General features: G+C 44.4%; 1 protein-coding gene across 15 annotated transcripts in view; it reads left to right on the top strand.

The window, feature by feature from the left end:
* Positions 1-18,854, top strand: part of ZNF618 (zinc finger protein 618) — a 184,220-nt gene extending 165,366 nt beyond the window's left edge. For 14 of the 15 annotated variants that reach the window (XM_053565060.1, XM_053565004.1, XM_053564985.1 and 11 more), the window contains 2 exons: positions 10,335-10,436; positions 11,078-18,854. In XM_053565060.1, coding sequence (XP_053421035.1) covers positions 10,335-10,436; positions 11,078-12,594 — 1,619 coding nt within the window. In that variant the 3' untranslated portion in view covers positions 12,595-18,854. The remainder of the gene's footprint in view (positions 1-10,334; positions 10,437-11,077) is intronic. The other variant, XM_053564935.1, reaches the window with a different exon arrangement.
* Positions 18,855-20,774: the final 1,920 nt, after the last annotated feature.

The raw sequence follows: 20,774 nt of genomic DNA, 5'->3' as shown, positions 1-20,774 counted from the left end.
ATTTGAGCTTTTCTTGGTGCCAGGCCTTATTCTAAGAGTTTACATGTATTTCCTCATAAAATTCTCAGAACAGTCCTTGGAGCAATATACCCATAGTAGCTGTACTATATAGATGAGGAAACTGAAGCACAAAAATGGCTGTGTAACTTGCCTGAGGCTATGCAGTCACAGTGGCAGGACCAGGATTCAGACCTTCCCAGTGAACTCTAGAAGCCATGTTCTCAGCATCCACCCTGTGCAGCCTGGGGTAGACCCTGGTGGAAGATTCACAGAGATGGAAGAAGCCCCCTCATACAAGTACAGTCAGGAGGGTCACAGCTAAGAGGGACATGGAGACTGCCCCAGCAGCAAGCAAGGTGGCAACTCGTGGTTTTAGGATTTTGGAGGTAATCACACCTGGTTTCTAATCATTTCAAGTCTCTTCCCTTCCTGGGCCTCAGTTTTCTCATCTGTGAAGGTGGTTTATTCAGTACTCTTGGTGGGGCTGGTGAGGGATCCAGAGATGCCAGATACACTGTTGAAGGCTGTGGCATATCTGGCAGGTGCCTCTTTTTCTATCCATCAAAAATACCTGCTGTTTCCTCCTTGCAAAGGTCCCTCTCCAGGAAACCTTTTATTCTGGCTTTGCATCCCACCCTTTCCTGACATAGACGTGTGTGGGAGCTGGAGGGTGCATAGGAGTAGACACACTCAGAAGCCTTATTTGCAACTCAAAGTATAAATCAAACCTTTCACAAAGCTTTTACTTACATCAGAACTGGTATCTGTGGAATATGGAGGGGCAAAAATGTTTTAAATCAGCCAATAGTGCACATTGTTCTCATTGGTATTAATCAGCCAATACTAAGTTGAATAATCTCAATTCTAAGTCCTACAGAAGGGCAGAGAATAAGGGCATCCTCGTACAACTTACTCAGCCCCAGAGGAGGGATGACTGAGACCTGAGAGTTGAAGTGCCGAAATCAGTGTCACGCCCAGAGCTGTGGCAGAATTGGGTTCAAATCCAGGACTTTCGAATCCCTGAATTCTAGTGGAGAAAGTCAATACAAAAGATCTTGTTTTCCATGTAAAACATGTTTCCCCTTTGTGAATGAAAGCTCTGTTCATGAAAGAGAATGCATTCTCTGCACTGGGAAAACGCAGAGAAGTTAGAAAGTAAAAAATCACTATTCAAAGCTAACCACTGTTAACCCTAATGGGTTTCTTTATAGTCTATTTTAGAATTGGATTTATGGAGCTATAATTTACATAAATAAAATTTACCAGTTTGATGGGTTTTGACAAATGTGTATAGTAATTTAACCACCATCACAATCGAAATATGTAGCATTACCATAAACCTAGAAAGTTCCTTTGTGTCCCTTTGTGGTCATTTCCTTTCCCATACCCCCACCACTGGCAAGCCAGTATCTGCTTTCTTTTTCTATAGTTTTGTCTTTTTAAGGAGTTGCTGGTATTTAGTCTCTTTACAAGGTCAGCAAATTAAGTTCACAAGCTTATCCTAGAAAAAGTGCTACATGCCTCGTTGCTGAATATCACTAGTCACCAGATGGCTGAAGGGAATACTTTGTATGTATGAGTTCTTTCATTTAGCATACTTTTTTGAGATTCATCCATGTTCTGTGTTGTCAATATAATTCCTTTATATTGCTGATCAGTATAGATGTATCAAAGTTTGTTTATTCACCAGCTTAAACATTTAGGTCTCTAGCTTGGGGCTATTATGAAGAAAAGCTGCTGTGAATATTCGTGTGCAAGTCCTTGTGTGGACATGTATTTTGAACTCTCATATATATATATGTATATATATATATATATATATATATATATGGTGTGGGCATGCTGGATCAAATGATTACTCTATGTTTACCCATTTGTGGAATTCAGCACTAGACCATTTTCTAAAGTGGTTGTACCATTTTTACATTCCCTCCAATAGTGTAGGAGGATTTCAGTTTTTTTACATTCGTGCCAATACTTTTTATTCTCTTTTATGATCGTAGCCATCCTGGTACATGTGAAATGGTATTTCATTGTTTGTTTGTTTGGTTTTTGTAGAGATGGGAGATCACTTTATTGGCCAGGCTGGTCTTGAACTCTTGGCCTCAAGTGACCCTCCCACCATAGCTTCCCAAAGTGCTGGGATTACAGGTGTGAGCCACTACACCCAGCCTGGTTGTACTTTTGATTTGCATTTCTGTGACAGCTAACATATGTTGAACATCTTACGTGTTTATTGACTATTTGTATATCCTCTTTGGAGAAATATCTGTTCAGATCCTTTTCCTATTTAAAAAAAAAATTATTTTTGGTCTTTTTATTATTGAGTGGTAAGAATTCTAAGGATTTTCTAGTTTTTAGTTCTTACATTTAGGCCTGTCTTCCATTTTGAGTTAATTTTGTATATGCTGTGAAGTAGGATTCCAAATTCATTTTTTTTTTTTTACATGTGAGCATCCAGTTGTCCCAAAACTATTTGTTAAAAAGACTATGGAATTGTCCTGGTGCCCTTGTCAAAAATCAGTTGACCACAAATGTGTTTATTTCTGTATTCTCAGTTGTATTCCATTGCTCTGTGCGTCTGTCCTGTGCCAATCCCACACTGTCTTGATTACTGTAGCTTCGTAGAAGTTTTGAAATGAAGAAGTGTGAGCCTTCCAGCTTCACTCTTTTTCTAGGTCGTTTTGTCTGTTCTGCATCTCTTGTAGTTCCATATGAATTTTAGCATTAGCTTGTTAATTATTGCACACACACACACACACACACACAAAACCCCAGGGATTTTGATAAGAATTATGTTGAATCTAGATCAGCTGGGGAGTATTGCCATCTTAACAATATTGTCTTCCAGTCCATGAACATGAAATGTCTTTCCATTTATTTAGGTATTCTTTATGTTCATTCAACAATGTTTTTAGTTTTTGGTGTGCAAGTCTTGTACTTTTTATAAATTTAATCCCAAGTACTTTATTACTTTCAACGCCTTTATAAATGGAATTATTTTCTTAATTTAATTTTTGGAGTGTTGATCACTAGTGTAGAAAAATACAATACTTTTTATATATTGATCTTATATTCTGCAACCTTGCTGAACTCATTTATTTGTTCTAGTGTGTGTGTGTGCGTGCGTGTGTGTTTGTATTTCATAGGATTTTCTATATATACTATCATGGCATTTGCCAATAGAGATCATTTTATTTCTTCCATTCCATTTTGGGTACTTTTCTTTTTTTACTCTAATTACTCTGGGCAAGAACTTCTAAGTCATCACTGCAGAACAACATTTCTGTCTGCAGTGGACCACACATATATAGTGGTCCTGTACAATTATAGTACCATATTTTTACTGTATCTTTTCAGTGTTTAAAGATGTTTAGATATACAAATACTTACCACTGTATTACAGTTGCTTGAAGTATTTAGTACAGTAACATGCTATATAGGTTTATAGTCTAGGAGCAATAAGTCTATAGATGTGTAATAGACTCTACCATAAATGTGCTCTGTGATGTTTGCATAACAGTGAGATTTCCTAACAACACATTTGTGAGACTGTATCCTCATCATTAAGCAATGGATGATTGTTGAATAGAAGAAGTGAGAATGGATGTCCTGTCCCTGATCTTAGGAGGAAAACTGACAATGTTTCACCGTTAAGCGTGATGTTAGCTGTGGGCTTTGGTAGATGCCCTTATCAGGTTGAAGAAGTTCCCTTCAATTCCTGTTTTGTTGAGTGGTTTTATCTGAAAGGGTATTAGATTTTATCAGATGTTTTCCCTTCATCTATTGAGATGATCTTGTGATTTTTGTCATGACCCTATTAATGTGGTGTATTACATTGATTTTTGTATGTTCGATCAACCTGTATTCCTGGAATAAATCCCATCTGGCCATAAATCCCAATTCTGGTATAGAATTCTTAATACATGTTGCTGGATTTGTCTGTTGTGTTTGACGATGGTTGTGTCTCTAGGCTTAAGTGTTATTAGGCTGTAATTTCCTTTTCTGGTGATTTCTTCATCTGAGTGTGTGATCAGAATAATACGCGCCTCATAAAATGAATTGGGGAGTGTTTCTTCTTCTATTTTAAGAAGTTCTAAACATGTAATAGAATTCACTAGTGGGGCCATCTGGGCCGGGCCTTTTTGACTGTTTCAGTGGAAAGTCTGTTAATCCCTAATTCAGTCTTTTTCTAAAGGTCTGTCTAGATTTTCTGTTTCTTGAGTCAGTTTTCTCAGAATTATTCAGGTTATCTAATTTGTTGGAATACTATTTATAGTATTTCCTTGTAATCCTTTTTATGTCTGTAAAGTCAGTAAAATTAAGGGTTTTTTCTTTTTAGATGCCCATATCAAGTTGAGGTTTCTTTCTAGTTCGTTGAGAATTTGGATCACGAATGGATTTTGAATGTGATCACATTTGAATGTGTATTAATAACATTCAAATGGTTTTTTCCCCTTTTTTCTCACAGTGCAGGAATTACACTGATGGCTTTTCTTTCCCTCCATTGCCTTCTCCCCACATGGTCTTGCTCTGTACCCCAGGCTGGAGTGCAGTGGCCTGATCATAGTTCACTGTAATATTAAATTCCTGGGCTCAAGAGATCCTCTCACACCCAGCTAATTTTTTTGTAGAGACAGATTTTTTTCCGTGTTGTCCAAGCTGGTCTTGAACTCCTGGCCTCAAGCAGTTCCCCTGCCTCAGATCCCAAAGTGCTAGGATTACATGTACCAGCCACTGTACCCAGCCAAGGGTGATTTTTAGTTATTAACTCCAACTTGCATTTCTGGGATAAACTCCTTTTATTATGATGTATTATTCTGTATATTGCTATACTTAGTTTGCTTATGTCTTGTAAAGGATTTTCGCATGTGTGTTTATGAGGGGGAGGATTTTGGTCTATAATTTTGTTTTGTTTTTTGTAATGTTTTTCCCTAGTTTGGGATCTGGGAATGCCAACCTCAAAAAATGAGTTAGGAGATGTTCTTACCTCTCTGTTTTCTGGAAGAATTTATGTAGAATTTGTATTATTTCTTCCTTAAGTATTTGGTCAGATTCACTTTATGGGCCCAGAGACAAAGGTTTCTGTGTGAGAAATTACTCAGGTGTTAACTCAATTGCTTTAATGGCTATGGGACTATTTCAGGTTACTTATTTCTTCTGGAGCTAACTTTGTTTCTTTATGTGTTTCAAATTATCTTTTGTAGCTAATTTGTAAACTTTATTGGCATAACACTGTTCATTAACACTTTTAAGCCCCTTACTATCTGTAGCGTCTGTAGTGATGACCCCTCTTTTCATTCCTGACAGTGATTATGTCTTTTATTTTTCTTGTTTTAATCTTTCTGGCTAGAGGTTTATCAACTTGGTTTTTACAAAGAACCAGTTTTTAGTTTCAGTTATTTTTCTATTGTGTTTGTCCATTTTCTTTTTATTATTTTCTCCCTTTATCTGCTTTATTTTATCTCCTTTCTTTTACTTAATTACTCTTATGGTGGAAACTTACAACATTGATTTTAAACTTACATTCTTTTCTAATATAATGGGCTAATACTATGAATAACCCCTGCCTTTTTTTTTTTGAGACAGAGTCTCACTGTGTCACCATTGGTAGAGTGTTGTGGTGTCACAGCTCACAGCAACCTCCGACTCTTGGGCTTAAGTGAGTCTCTTGCCTCAGCCTCCCAAGTAGCTGGGACTGTAGGCGCCCACCACAACACCTGGCTATTTTTGTTTCTTCACAGTTGTCATTGTTGTTTTCGCTAGGCAGGGCTGGGTCGAACCCTCCAGCTTGAGTGTATATGGTTGATGCCCTACCCATTGAGCTACGGGGACCACCATAGGTCTTGAAATGCTTTTATGTTCATTTGATTCAAAATGTTTTCTAATTTGACTTTTTTTCTGATACCCATGGGTTATTCAAAAATAAATTGTTTAATATTCAAATAGTTGTAATTTTTCTTAAAATCTTTTTGTTGACTTCTAATTTAATTCTGTTGTGGTCGGAGGTCATACTTTGTATGGTTTTGGTGTTTTTCCTCCTTACCCTCCTCTAAGAATTATTCACTCTCTGTTCATTTGCATTTGATCTTTTTTTCTCTTGTCTCAGTCACATTACTCAGAGAATTTGTCTCTTTCATCAGTTCTCAGTTTTTGCTTTTGAGTTTTAAAGATTTGTTTTCATATGTATGCACCTTTTGAAGTAGTATAGATGCTTAATTTGACCTCTGTATCATCATGTTGTCTCTCTTATAATCTCTGGTAATATTTCTTGCTCTGAGGTCTAGCTTTTCTGTACTAGAATCAAACACATCTTCACCTTTCTTTTTATTATCCTTTTACTTTTAACCTATCTCTATATTTATCACTGGATTTAGAATTTTAGGTTGCCATTTTCTTTTAGTACTTAATTCTGTTATCTTCTGAGTTGTGTAATTTCTGATGAGAATCTGCTGCCGTTCTTATATTTTGTTCATCTGTACATGATTATTCCCCCTCTGGCTACTTTTAAGATGTTCTCTTTTCATTGGTTTTATTATGATGTGATGCTGTGTAGTGGTGTTTTCTTTATGTTTATTTTTCAGTGGGGGCGTGAATCTAATTTATAGTTTTCATCTAGTTACGAAAATTTTGGCCATTTCTTCGAATATTTTCTCTGTGGCTCCCATTTATACAGGATGGCCATACAATTTTTTAAATTGCACCAAATTTTTTAAATATGGCCACCCTGTATTTGTGTGTGTGTGTGTGTGAGTATTAAACTGCTTGATACCGTCTGTGCTCTGCTCACTTACTTTTTTATCCTTTTACCGTGTCTATTTTTCATGTTAGGTAGTTGGCCCTGTCTCCAAGTTTAGTGATCTTTTCTTCCATGACATTATTCTACTTTTATTCCATACAGTATGTTTTTTATATATGTTTCTATATATGTTTAGTTGGTTACTTTGGTTTTTGTGGAATTTTTTGTTATTTGTTTTTAGATTTTCCATTTTGTCTCATGATGTTCGTGTTTTCCTTCACAACTTTAAGCATATTCACAAAGCTGTTTTTAAGGTCCTTGGTGGCTAATTCCATTATATCTGTCATTTCTGGGTCTGTTTCTGTTGATTAGTGTTTTTACTGACTTATAAAGTCATATTCTCCTGCTACTTGATATTGTGAATTTTTTTTTTTTTGATATTGTGAATTTTACATTGTGGGGTGGTGTGTGTTGTTGTAATTTCTTTAAAGACTGTTGAGCTTTGTTTTGGCTTACAGTTTAGTTACAATCACTGTTACGTTTTTGAGGGTTGCACTTAGGATATTAGGGCAGGTGTGGAGTACCCTTTAATGTGTGGCAAATTTGGCCCCAGTCAGATAAAGCAGACTCTACCCAATTCTTCATGCACTGAAGTCTTTCCATTCTGACTGAGGGCAATACAAATTGTTTGAGGTCGTATGTGTGAATCCTAGGAATTTTTAAGCTTACTGCTTTCTAGTAATTCTTTCCCAAATCTTGTGGAATTTGGCACTGTGACTCTATAGATTAAGATTCAGCAAAGAATTCGGGGAAGCCCTATGGAAGGCCTCCAAAACTTTCTCCTTGTATAACACCTACCTCTTTGGTACTTTTTTCTGTATATTCTCTGAACTTTGATCCCTGTCCCTTCCAATCTGTGAGACCCTTGAGCTCTGTGCCAGTTCTCCATTTCTGTGCTGCAGCTTAGAAACGGCTGGCAGACAGTAGCTGGGGCAATTGTAGAGCTTGCCTTATTTGTTTCTCTTTTGCTGGGATCCCACTCTGAATGCCTGTCTGAAAATATGAATCATGCTTTTGTAGCAGCTCACATCAGGAATGTAATCCTGTGTAAGTCTCTTAATGAGGAAAGTGATATTATCCTTCCTCCCCATCTATTTTGGATACTTAGATTTATCTGTCAAAATCTAAAATACCTATGGAAACGATACATACAGAAGCTGAAGGGAAGCAGGAAGATGACTGGTCAATGTAACAGGAGCCCCATCTCTTAACTCAATTAATAAATCAATCATATAAAACTGTGATAGATCTTGCTTTGCATTGATTCACTTTCCCCATGTTATTGCAGTCTGTATAACCAGCTTTCCAGTGATTTCAAAATAGTCTTTCAAGTGTATATTCTAGAATTTATTAACTAATTTTTCTTGTTGAGTATGTAGAAGTTAAGGAACTCTTTTTTTCTAGATATGGAAAGTATGGCCTAGCCATGAAAGATTTCTGATAACTCCAAACAGATGTCTTTAACCCATTCATATCCTTGGGCTGTGAATTCTATCTTTAAGATGATGTCTTAAGGAAATAAACCGTCTACCCCCCCCCCCAAAAAAGGACAGAGAAACCATGTTAAAATATTAGCACACATTTTTCTCTGTGTGCTTGACACAGAACATGTCTGTAACCTAGTAGGTGAGTTTCCCAGTTCTCTGTGGACAGTGACTGGGTATCGTAGTCCATTTTCCACTGCTTCTAATAGATCACTCGAAACTGGGTAATTTATAAAGGAAAAGAACTTATTTCTTGTAAATCCAAGGTCAAGGGGCACATGTGATGATAGTCTTCTTGCTGGTGGGGACTCTCTGGTGTCCCAGTGTGGCACAGAGCATCATCACATGGTGACATGCTAGCTCAAGTCTCTCTTCCTCCTCTTATAAAGCCACCCAATTCCTCTCCCATGATACTAATTCATTCATGAGGGGCAAATTCCCTGATGACCCAGTCGCCTCTTAAAGACCCCAACTCTCAGTACTGCCACATTAAGGATTAAGTTTCTCCATGTGTTTTGGACGGGATGTTCAAACCATAGCACTGGGTATGCTGCTGTGTAACTCAATTCTCATGCTATCTTTTTGGAGGTAACATCAGATTCTACAGGGTAAGGGCTCAATTCCACAAGAATGCCCCTATGTCAGCTGCCAGCCAAAAGTCCAGGTTGTTGTCACCTGGGCTTCTGACCAACTCAGCTATACATTAGTTCTCACAGCCTCCTCTTCAGGTTTGATCGTTTGCTAAAATGGCTTACTGAATTCAGGAGAAAAGTTTTCTTACTAGATGATGAATTTATTATAAAAGGATACAACTCTGGAACAGCCTGGAAGATACAGAAAGAGAGGAATAGCTCATGGCATATGGAAAGGGCACACCACCCTCCCAGAACCTGCTCATGTTCGTCCTTTTAGGCTTGTATGGAGATGTCTTACATAGATAGACACGGTTTGTTATGTCACTGGTCACTGGTGATCAACTCAACTTGAAGTGTCCTCCTCTCTACCAAAGGCCAGCGGGTGAGGCTGAAAGTTCTATCACTTGGGAAATGATAGAGTTTTAAAAACTGTGTGCCAGGAACTTGGGACAAAAACCAAAATGCATCTTCCTAATATAATAAAGTATGACAGCTGGACAGCTAGGTTCATGGCAAAACAGCAATATTAGAAACAGTAGAGCCCAGAAACCTAGGACTTGCAGAACGTAGTTTAGCAGGCTGTGGATACTGTATGCTAGTAGCTTGTGTGACCATTTGTAATAATGTTACTTAGACAATTCCTATTCAGAAATCATCCTCTAAAAGTCCAGGAATGGCCATGCAGAGAGGAGAATAAGCATATACCAAATACTTATAACTAGATACGACTGCCTGTGTGCAAATTCACAAAAACTGGAGAAATATGCAGGCACGCCAAGGAACTGGGGTCCTGGGATTATGTCCCAGCCCTGCCCCCATTTTCTGTGTGATCTTGGGTAAATCTTTTGCTATATCTGAACTCCAGGTTCCATGTCTTACAGTGAGGGGTTTGATGACTTAGTACTTATCCACAGTGTCTCGTAAAGGGGTTTCATTTTGTTTTGTTCATTTAACAAAATTTTTAGTCAATAAACTAAAAAGACCAAAAAAAAAAAAAAGTCTTGAAGAAGTGAGAGCGTGTGAGGTGCTTTTGGCCCCTTGGCGCATGGCTGGTCCCCTTCCTCCCATATCAGAGCTGGAACTCTGTGGTTGCGCAGGGTAGAGGTGTGGGGTTCCCAGCCAGGCTTCCATTTACTGAGAGTTTACTCTCTGCCTGGTGCTGTGCTCAGCTCTTCCTGGCATTATCTTTTGTTAGTCCTATCAGCAGTTGTGCAATGGCATACAATTATCTCCATTTTTCTAAATGATGAAAATGAGGCTTGATAAGCACACATAGTTGTCTACTACTACTAAGAAGCAGGGTTTTAACCTAGGCTTAGATCCCCAAGGCCACATTTTGCTGTCACCCACCAACTCTAGTTCAGCAGCAGGCCTCTTACCTTTCAAGGTAATGCACTGCCCTCTTTGTACCTACAGCTGACAATGAAAACAACGTTGCCTCCAACCAGTCCCGATCACCACCCGCTGTGGTGGAAGAGAAGTGGAGACCACAAGCCCAGAGGAACAGCGCCAATAACAGTAGGTCCCCTCAGCCAGGGCCGACCCCAGGTGCTTGTGGTGGCCCTTCCAGCCCCTGCTCCAGGTTTCCCCTCTGCCCCCTGTGATGATGCAAGATGGTGGAGAACAGTTTCCAAAGCACTTTTACGCCTGAAACCTCATTTACAGGAATTCTCAACTCACAAGATGAGCTGAAGGAGGCCCACGGAGAGGAGGTGATTTTTGTGTTGTTACAGAACAACTGTAGTGCCAGAATCAGAACTAGAACCCACCTCTCCACCATTTCTGTTGGTTACTCCTTCTTGACACTCTGTGGTCCTACATACTTTACTCCCTAAAGATTGCTATGTGAGAGGTTATTGAAAAGGGGTAAGTTCAGACTAGTTGGCATTTAAACGTGTCGAGATGAATGACCACAAGTATGTTGCACATAGACTGCTATACCCTATCCCCATGCCCATGGTAGGCATTACTAATCAATCATACAGCTTTATCCCTGTGAGGTTGGCATGTGTTAATAGCAGCCAGCACCACCAGTTTCCATGCAAGAGCAAATCTAGTCCTCATTCTTACTACCAGGTGATTAGAGTATTAGACTGTTGTCAGACCAAGCAGCCTCCAACACCAGCATTAATCTCATCTCTCTTTATATCCCCTACCAGCCACTACCAGTGGTTTAACACCCAACAGCATGATCCCTGAGAAGGAGCGGCAGAATATCGCTGAGCGGCTGCTGCGGGTCATGTGTGCTGACCTGGGTGCTCTGAGTGTGGTCAGTGGGAAGGAGTTCCTGAAGTTGGCCCAGACCCTGGTAGACAGTGGCGCCCGCTATGGGGCCTTCTCAGTCACCGAGATCCTGGGCAACTTCAACACCCTGGCACTGAAGCACCTGCCGCGCATGTACAACCAGGTGAAGGTGAAGGTGACCTGTGCCTTGGGCAGCAATGCCTGCCTGGGCATCGGGGTCACCTGCCATTCGCAGAGTGTGGGCCCCGACTCCTGTTATATCCTCACAGCCTACCAGGCGGAGGGGAACCACATCAAGAGCTACGTGCTGGGCGTGAAGGGCGCGGACATTCGTGACAGTGGCGACCTGGTGCACCACTGGGTTCAGAACGTGCTGTCGGAGTTCGTGATGTCAGAGATCAGGACCGTATATGTGACAGACTGCCGCGTGAGCGCGTCCGCCTTCTCCAAGGCTGGCATGTGCCTTCGCTGCTCAGCCTGTGCCTTGAACTCGGTGGTGCAGAGCGTGCTGAGCAAGCGGACGCTGCAGGCCCGCAGCATGCACGAAGTCATCGAGCTGCTCAACGTGTGTGAGGACCTGGCGGGCTCCACGGGCCTCGCCAAGGAGACCTTTGGGTCGCTGGAGGAGACGTCGCCACCGCCCTGCTGGAACTCGGTGACAGACTCGCTGCTGCTGGTGCACGAGCGCTACGAGCAGATCTGCGAGTTCTACAGCCGGGCTAAGAAGATGAACCTCATCCAGAGCCTCAACAAGCACCTGCTGAGCAACCTGGCGGCCATCCTGACGCCGGTAAAGCAGGCGGTCATCGAGCTGAGCAACGAGAGCCAGCCCACCCTGCAGCTCGTGCTGCCCACCTACGTCAGGCTGGAGAAGCTGTTCACGGCCAAGGCCAATGATGCAGGCACTGTCAGCAAGCTCTGCCACCTCTTCCTGGAGGCACTCAAGGAGAACTTCAAAGTGCACCCCGCCCACAAAGTGGCCATGATCTTGGACCCGCAGCAGAAGCTGCGGCCCGTGCCGCCCTACCAGCACGAGGAGATCATCGGCAAGGTGTGTGAGCTCATCAACGAAGTGAAGGAGTCCTGGACTGAGGAGGCCGACTTCGAGCCCAGCGCCAAGAAGCCCCGCTCCACCACCGGTGAAAACCCCACAGCTCAGGAAGACGACCGGCTTGGAAAGAACGAAGTGTATGATTACCTGCAGGAACCCCTCTTCCAGGCCACCCCTGATCTCTTCCAGTACTGGTCGTGCGTCACCCAAAAGCACACGAAACTCGCCAAGCTCGCCTTCTGGCTCCTGGCAGTTCCAGCTGTGGGGGCCAGAAGTGGGTGTGTAAATATGTGTGAACAAGCACTTCTAATCAAAAGGAGACGGCTGCTCAGTCCGGAAGATATGAACAAACTCATGTTTCTCAAATCCAACATGCTTTAAGACTTCGGGGGAGAAACAAGAACAAAAAGAGAAAAAAGTGAAGAGAACATTAGGAAAAAAACACACACACACAACACTGTCACAAACAAAGAAAAGGAATTTAAGTTCTAAACACTGTGGACCTCATTATAAATGCCCCCTGGAAACTTAAGTGCTTTTTCTCCCTCTGTGTGTGTGTGTGTGTGTGTTGTGTGTACGCGCATGCGTGTACACACCCACACGTGTGTGTGCATATTCGAATGCACATGCTGTGTTCATGGGAGTGGGTGGGCTCTGTGCTAATGTGTGTGGCCAGAGAAGCTTCCCACGCATGTGCACACACACAACCCTGGTGCACGCGCACATGCCTGTTTGCAGTCGCGTGTGCATTGAACTGGGTGTGTCAGGAAAGCTGAGCGACTGTGAAAGGGAGACGTTTCACCTCCTTTTCTCAGTGAGGGGGCTTTAAAGACTGTTTTCAGGTGTGCAGATTGGTAGAAAGCTGATGTTGTGAAATGTTCAGGCAGCTGAGATCTGAAGTGACTTGACACTCTGCCCTTCACCCCTATCTCCCGTCTCCCTGTCTGCCCCTGCCCCTGCCCTGGCCTTCCCCCCCAGCCCCAGCTGCTCTGCCATGGATTCTCCAAGCTGCATCAGATGGACGGTTTCTGCACTGGACTTTGTTTCTCGTTCACCTTCAGGGCATTGAGCTGCTGCCTTCATGATACCCCTTGGGTGTCCCGGGGCAGCGCCTTAGAAACACATCTATCTCCCCAGATCAGGAAAGGAGACTTTTAAGAATATAAAGCTGACATTTTACTTTTTAATATAAGAGAGGAAAAAAGAAAAGACATTTTCAGAAAAGTATAGACACTGTCTCCACTCCTTAATAATTTTGTTTCCTGACATTATAGCAATTTTTACCTAGTTTGAGGGATTTGTTTTAATTCTTCAAATTTGATTTAGACTCTGCTAGGAGGCACTGAATGTCTATAACTTATGTTTTTTGGAGTTTGGTTTTTACTTTGCCCCTTTTGTCCTCGAATCACACTGTAAACTAGCTCATCTCAGTGGTACACTCAGTACGCTAAGGTTTTTCTCAGCCTTCCCTGTGAAGTTCTGTTCTCACGTTTTGGGCAGCCAAGACCAAGATCTTGTCTGTACTGTTTAGAGACCGGGGTGGGGGATGAGTCACAGATTCCACAGATGCTGTGGGGTTTGGCAGAAGCCATAGGGGAAGCAGTTGGCTTAGGAGCCCTGAATATAAGTGAAGAGCCACCCTCCTGGTCCACCGTGTCTAGTACTGCGAATGTCTGCTTTCTGTACATTACACTACTCGCCACCTCTCCGACCCTTACCGTTCTGCAGGGACTCCTGAGTTGATCTGTAATCACATCCACCACACCTCAGACCCGCCACAGCCTCTCTTCCCTTCCGAGAACCCAAAGGGTTCTGCAGTCCCCATATGTACCTCAGACTTCTTTCCAGGACAGTGGTTGAGCGTGGTCCCTTGTGGGCCAAACAGTTGATATTCCAAGGGTGGCAAGGCATTCATCTTGATGTTGTGAAAGGTGTCATTAGGCTCTTCTCTCCTGTTCCCTAGCCATTGCAATTTAGGTTCTGCAGGCATGGTCCAATGCCAAAAGGGAAGCATGCACCCCACTCCCTTCATGAGAGGTGGTACCATCAGGGTCGATGCCCAACCCTCATCCCACCTACCAGTGGATAAAGTGCTAGTGGTCCCATGTGGCCCAGTGACCATGGCCGTGGGACAGGGCTGGTCACACTAAGGGCTACAGGCTGAGAATGACTACCATTGTAGGGAGCTATTTTTGCAAAGGCACCTTCTGCCATCCTGGGGGTTGGCTGAGTCAACTCCACCCCTTCCCAGTAATAAAACCTTACTCAACTGCAAGATACCTCGACTACAAAGAGCACTGTACTGCAGCCCTCTCCCTGGGTCTGTGGCAGGAGAAGGAATGAAGTTGTTTGAAAAACTCAAGAAGACTTAGGATCGTGGCCCCAAACCCTGCCCCAGGGGCCAAGCCTGCACACTATGCCTCATGAGAACTGACCCAGCTCTCCCCTCCAGAGTCTTGAACATACAGAGATGGCTCAAACTGGACCATCTCCCCCATTTGCCCCCAGTAAGCCGTGGTCTCAGGAACCGCCCTGCCATCTATTTCCTCTCCTGCAGAAGTTCTAGGTTTTTCCTACTGGGGCCCATTCTCAAATGAGCCTCCATCTACACTGGAGCAGAAACAGGGAGAAGTTTGAACAGGAACCTGATGTCACTTCCTAGAGAGAATGGAAACATCAACAGACTTCAGTTGGACTTTTGGGGGCATCCCAGGTGGCCTCGAGGTTGCTGGTGATGGGCAGACACTTGCAGCAGAAGCCTCACTTGTGCCAGGGAAGGTGCCATGACCTGAAGACTTAAACACACAAGGAGGATTGGAGCTGCCCACTTCATGGGAACAGAGCCTTGAAGCCCATCCTCCCACTGCTTGGAGCAGAACTGTGCTGGGGGTGTCCCATTGTTGGGCCATTTTATTGAAAACTGGGCATTTCTCTTTTCTTGTAAAGCCATCAGAAGCCAAGCCCCAGATGTGCATTGAGACCACTCACCATTCTCTGGAACATGAGATGTCTGCCCTCCAGAAACAAAGAGTAAGTCCTATCTAATACCTGTTCATAGGTTGTCACCTCCTGTCCCATGTTCCTTTCCACCTCAGTTCAGTACACGGGGGTGGGCTTACCCCCTGCAGGTTTCCTGTGAGTGCCACTAGGTACCCAGAAATCTGTCTTCGGGGGCTGCTTAGTCCAGGTAGATAATGGGATGGCAGGTAGTCATTTCTTTCTTGCAACCTCTGTTTTCCCCAGAAACTAGTGTCACAAATAGGAAAGGCTGTATCAAGGTGCCCTCTCAGTCTGCTTTCTCACACAGGCTGTTCTGAAAGTGCAAATCCTACGCAACCAACAGCTTGATAAAACCCAAAGATCTCACAGGTCCAACCACTGGCCCCCTTTGTCTCCAGCAATATCCACCTTACCAAATTCTAGTTCAGCCAAAGGATTGAGACCAGTCGTTCCAGCTCATCTCCTAGTGCCTGACCTGGCCTTCACTTTTGGAAGGATTTTGTCATCTCCTCCCACCCCCCAGGTCTGAGACCACCGCAGGTCTATCTACCACAGGCCTTTGGGGACTTAGGGATGAGGAAGTTGGGCCCTTTCTACCATATTTTCAGCAGGTCAAGGTGGTTGCCTGCTGATTAGGGTCAGCTCACCTTAAGCCACATGATTCCCAGAACAGAAATGGCCTTCGTTTTGATATCCACAGACCCAAGAGGGGAGGGGAAGAAAATACATCCCCACTTAGCAAGTCTGTTTCCCCCTTAACTAAGGTCAGCTTGCTTCAAGAACAAAGTCCAAGCCAAGGACCGCAGCATCATGGCTGGCCCCTTGGACTTGGAATGGCCCAAGAGGTCCACCAAGAGCAAGGGCACCATCCCCGTCACACATGGATTTCCTTGTCCCAGTTCTTTGTCTCCTGATGTCTAGGCCGGCCCAGCCAGGTCTCCCTCCAGTGTCATTTAGAAATCAAAAAACGAAATAAGTGCCACCTGAGCCAAACTGGCTGTGCTTCTCTGGGGGAAGACAGAGGTCACCTACTGTGTCACAAACAAGGAAGCTTCAGCACCATCCCACTTGGGAGTTGCATGCTTGGTATTTGGGGATTGGCTCCTTGGCTGGGAAAAGGGTACTGAGGTTTCCTGGCAAGGACTGAAGAGCTGTCCAGTGACACACGTGAGAAGCTGTGGGTCTCCAGGATTCTAGGAAGACACCAGGTGTGTACACTGGCAAAGAGTCCTCTGGGTTTGACCTTTTATCTCTGGCACTTTCAAGAAACACCAGAGAAGAATTCCGTAGGGTATGTTTTCCACTGTGAAGCTGAACCTCTGTCTTTAGGAGTCCCCTGTTCTTGAGCAATGCCACCTGCTTCCCCTGGACTTGGGCTGGACGCCTTGAAGAGTGGGCACCGGGAGGCGTATCAAGGATCTAGCACATGCTCTCTGGGAAGATGGGATGTGGAGGGAGAAGGGAGGGCCTATGAGATGGCCCAACAGAGGACAGTGCCCAGATCTTGTCATCATGACGGATGTGCTCAAAGAGAAAATGCACCTGATGGGCGACCAAGTCCATGGCTTTGCCCTTGCTGTGGGAATGGCGGCAATGTCTGTGTCTCTGGGATGCAACTGGAGGAGGGCTCGTGGGAAGGTGAATGGTTTAGACCGAACCAAGAAACTTAAGTAAAGCCCAGCTGTCCCCTGGAGCCAGTGGAAGGAGCTCTTGTCCTGGCCAGCTGGGCCAGTGGGAGAACTGGGAAGGAGGCTGTCCTCCCTTCACTGTGGCTAATGTTTGCTAGGCCAGTTATGGCGAACCAATGATACAGTGTTTTCCCTCTTCTGTTCCCCTCCTAGTTTCCCCCTTTCGGGGTTTTCTAGGGGATTTCGTTGTCGTAGTTGTTGTTTTTCTTCCTCTCTCATTTGGGTTTGAGGATAGTGGTCATGGGAGCCCTTTGCTGAAGGATCCCTGTGGTCTCTGAAGAGGTGCCTGCTGCGAGTGAAGATCGCCAGGTCCCTGTTGGACATGTTCATGCCCCCACCAACCACCACAGGTGTCGCTTTAAGGATTCGATTCCTGTATGGGGAAAGATTGGCTGGGTTTGCAGCTCCGGTCCCACCCTCCTGTATGTCTCAGTGGGCACCTTGACTCTTCAAACCAAAATTCCTTAAAGGGGCACAGCCCAGCCTTGTCTGCAACCTCAGGAACCTGGCATTCCTGCAGCACTTCCCAAAGTCCAGGCTGGCACAGACTACATAGTCTGGGGCCTGCTGGAAGGAGGCACTCCTCCCACAACCCAGGTGCCAGCCAGTCTCTGCCTAGGACCCTCCCTCTGGCCCGGCCAGGCTTCCCAAGTGATGAGTGAGCAAGGTCGTGGACTGACACGGGGCTGGGCCTCGGCCAGTTGGGAGAATGCAAGGGCCACGCTGTGGGGTTGGGGACCCCCAGACCCCAGGCACCTCCTCCAGGGCCATTCAGATCCCAGGCATCAGGAAATCATTTTTTTTAAACAACCTGAAGCAGAGATATTTTTTAAAAAGCGTAAATTATTTTGAGTTTTCTGATCCTACCTTTTCCTTTTCACGTCAGTGAATTTGTTCACATCAGGTAAATCTTGAGAAAGCCTTGGTGCCCTCCCCCCCCCACTCAGTAACCACGTGCGTGCACACCCACCCTTTCTCAGTAGTTAAGACGTTCTAGGCAATACCATAGACACATCTGACTGTGTCTCTCTCTCTTCGACTGCAAGAAACTCAAGTCATCTTAAAAAAATACAAAAAAAAATTTACAAAAAAACAAACACAAAAAAATATCTTTTTTAGGCCAGAGTTTTCTACAGGTATTAATGAATATTTTTCTTAATCCTTATAAGTTTTATGTGTTTAATATTTCTTAATACCGGTAGCATTAATTTATACTTTTGTAGCAACACAATATTTTTATAAACAGCCAGTGCTTGGCTCAAGTCTTCACGAGGGGTTTATGCAGGGCCATCTTGGGGACCCTGTGTACCATGTACTGTATTTAAAAAAAAAAAGTTACCTAGTGTCACACTTGCTGTGTTAAAGTTGTGTGCGGTCTCCTGTATTGTTGGTGTGGATCCAACAGCTCTCCAAGGAGTCAATTGCATGGGGGTTGAGTTGACAGTTCTTGTGATATGCAAACCCCCGAGACCAAACTTGAGGGTTCATTTAGGGTTTTCTGTTTGTCCTTCGGGGTTTTGTTTGACTTATGTTTTGGTACTGTTTCTCCATGTACAGCCAAATCAGTTTCATGATGTTTAAAACTTTTACTGATGTCAAATGGAGGAAAGGAATAGAGAAAAAAAAAAATTTTTTTTTTTTTTACAAAGTAATAAAAGTTTAAAACTGAGCTGTTTAAATGTTACTGTTTTCTACCTGTGTCTGTTTTTGTCCAAAAGTGGAACATTCCCAAGGGAGAAGAGGAAGGTTCCATTGGGTTCCTTAAATCACCAAAAGCCCCAGCCCAAGATTCAGTACCTCCCCCAGCCCCTGAATTCTTGCAACATTATTTCCCAGTTGGTTGACGCCAAGGCAAAAAGACGCCCTTTTAATGGTTAGAGAGGATCAGTTGCATAAATGATTTCATGTCAGTGTTGTATTTATGGTTTTACAATAAAACGACCTTTAGGAAGATGCAGTGTGTGGTGTTTTTTCTTGGTTTGGGACTGGGCCGTGCCACTCTGTAGGATGCAATAATTGGAGATGGACCAGCAACAGGGCCTCTGGAGTTAGAGCTCACTCCATCCTCGGGGGAGGATGTGTGGGGCCAGGGCTGTGGACATCTAACCTGGGAGCTCTTGGCTCGTTTTTAGCACTAGACCCAGCTTAGGCACATTGGACAAATGAGGGCAGGACATAGCCAGGGAAGCCGTGACCCCGGGTGGGATGTGGAAGAAGGGAAGGAGTTAGTCTGCATCCTCCAAGCCCAGGGCCTAAGCCACATGTCCAGGTTGCCTGTGCCCTGTGGTCATCCGTTAGGCTCTCTTGCCCTCCTCCCAGCAGCTTTGGCCTCCCAAACTGTGTGGCATTTACAGCTATTGTACATATCATCTCTGTCCTGGGAAAGAGGGTCTGGTTTTTGCCAAATTCCTGATGGCATGAGGGACTCCACAGTGAGTGGTGGGAGGCCAGCCCCAGTGGCCTTGCCTGGACCCTGACATCTTGTGCAGACACAAGGACACCAACGCTTTTCTTCAGTGGAACTGAGCCAAAGGCAAGAGTCACCCCCAGCAGGCCTCCTGCTGCTGAAGCAGCCTGTTAGGAAGTGAAGCCGCCATCCTGCCATCCAGGTAAGTGAGTGACAGACACCCCAGGCCCCGTCTTTACCAGGTATGGGTAACTACTTAAAAATAGAGGATGTATCCGCTCCAATCACCTGAGAAGCTTCTATCAAGTTGCATGTATAACAGCATGAAGAGGCTGGTAAACCGGGGCCAGCCTCCCAAGGAGCAGCAGCCCTGCCCTCAGACCATCCTGCCAAGGGTGGTTCATGCTAAGTGGACTTGTGTGGACATTCCTGAGCCAGCAGTTGAAGTTTCGGGCAGGGAAGGGGGGGTTGATTTCTGTGCCATCTCCGCTAACAGCCGTGAGTCTTGCTGTGGCCTAAGGAATCTTCCTTCATGCCTTGAACTTCACAATCAGATAAGGGCCAGGAGCCCTCACAGCTGAGGGACCATCCTCTGGATATTATTTTTTTAATGTTTTAAAAAGGAAAGGGGAAAAAAAGGGTATGTTTCTTCTTTAACCAGCCACATTTATTTTGTAACAGAAATGAGTTGAGTGGGACCAGTACCTTCAAGAGGAAAACTTGAGGTGAGACTATTTAAGAATCAAGTGACTCTTCAGGGAAGGGGCATCCACTGTACTGAGGATGACTCCTGGTGCCTTCTGAGATGACCCCTGTGAATTCCTGTGACTCCAGGTCCCACCCCCAAGGGATAAAGTCAGGCCATACATACATATATGTGTGCATATGTATATATGTGTATACGTGTATCTATAGGCATATATATATGGGGTTTTTTTCCTGGCTTGTAGTGACAAGTTGGAGCTGTGTCATAGAGACAAATGCCTCAGGGACCAGGCTGGTTGGCCAGCTGGGCCACACCAAGTGAGGCCCTTCTAGGGGAATCTTGAGCTCCACTAAGCTTTGGCCTGCTGTTAGCATTTAGGATGCAGGCTCAGGGCCACCAAGACATCTGTTTTCAAGAGAGTTGAGAAACTCAGATGTTTATGTGGAGGCTGAGTTTTAAATGGTGAATTCAGAGCTTGAAAAAATATCCTAAGTGCCAAACAGCCACTCAGCAGCCCGTGCACCTGTAGCCTGCACCTTCTGGTTAAGCATTTGCCTTTCAGTTCCGGTTGCCTCAAAATACCGCTCTTCGGAATGGCCCCTTCACGTTGCCATTGACAGCTGGCCCTGGTGGGAGGCACGTGTGGAGGGGGACAGGGCAGGGCAGGGAAGACATTTGCTGGAGGGCTTTTGTCACATCCTTCTGAACGGTTACTGCCTCCTGCTCCTGACGCCAGAGAGTCCCAGCCATGGCCACAACA

The sequence above is a fragment of the Nycticebus coucang genome, chromosome 2 (genome assembly GCF_027406575.1).
Source record: "Nycticebus coucang isolate mNycCou1 chromosome 2, mNycCou1.pri, whole genome shotgun sequence".
In the NCBI taxonomy this organism is placed as follows: domain Eukaryota; kingdom Metazoa; phylum Chordata; class Mammalia; order Primates; family Lorisidae; genus Nycticebus; species Nycticebus coucang.
Note: the sequence above shows the minus strand (reverse complement) of the source record. Positions and strands in the feature narration are given on the sequence as shown.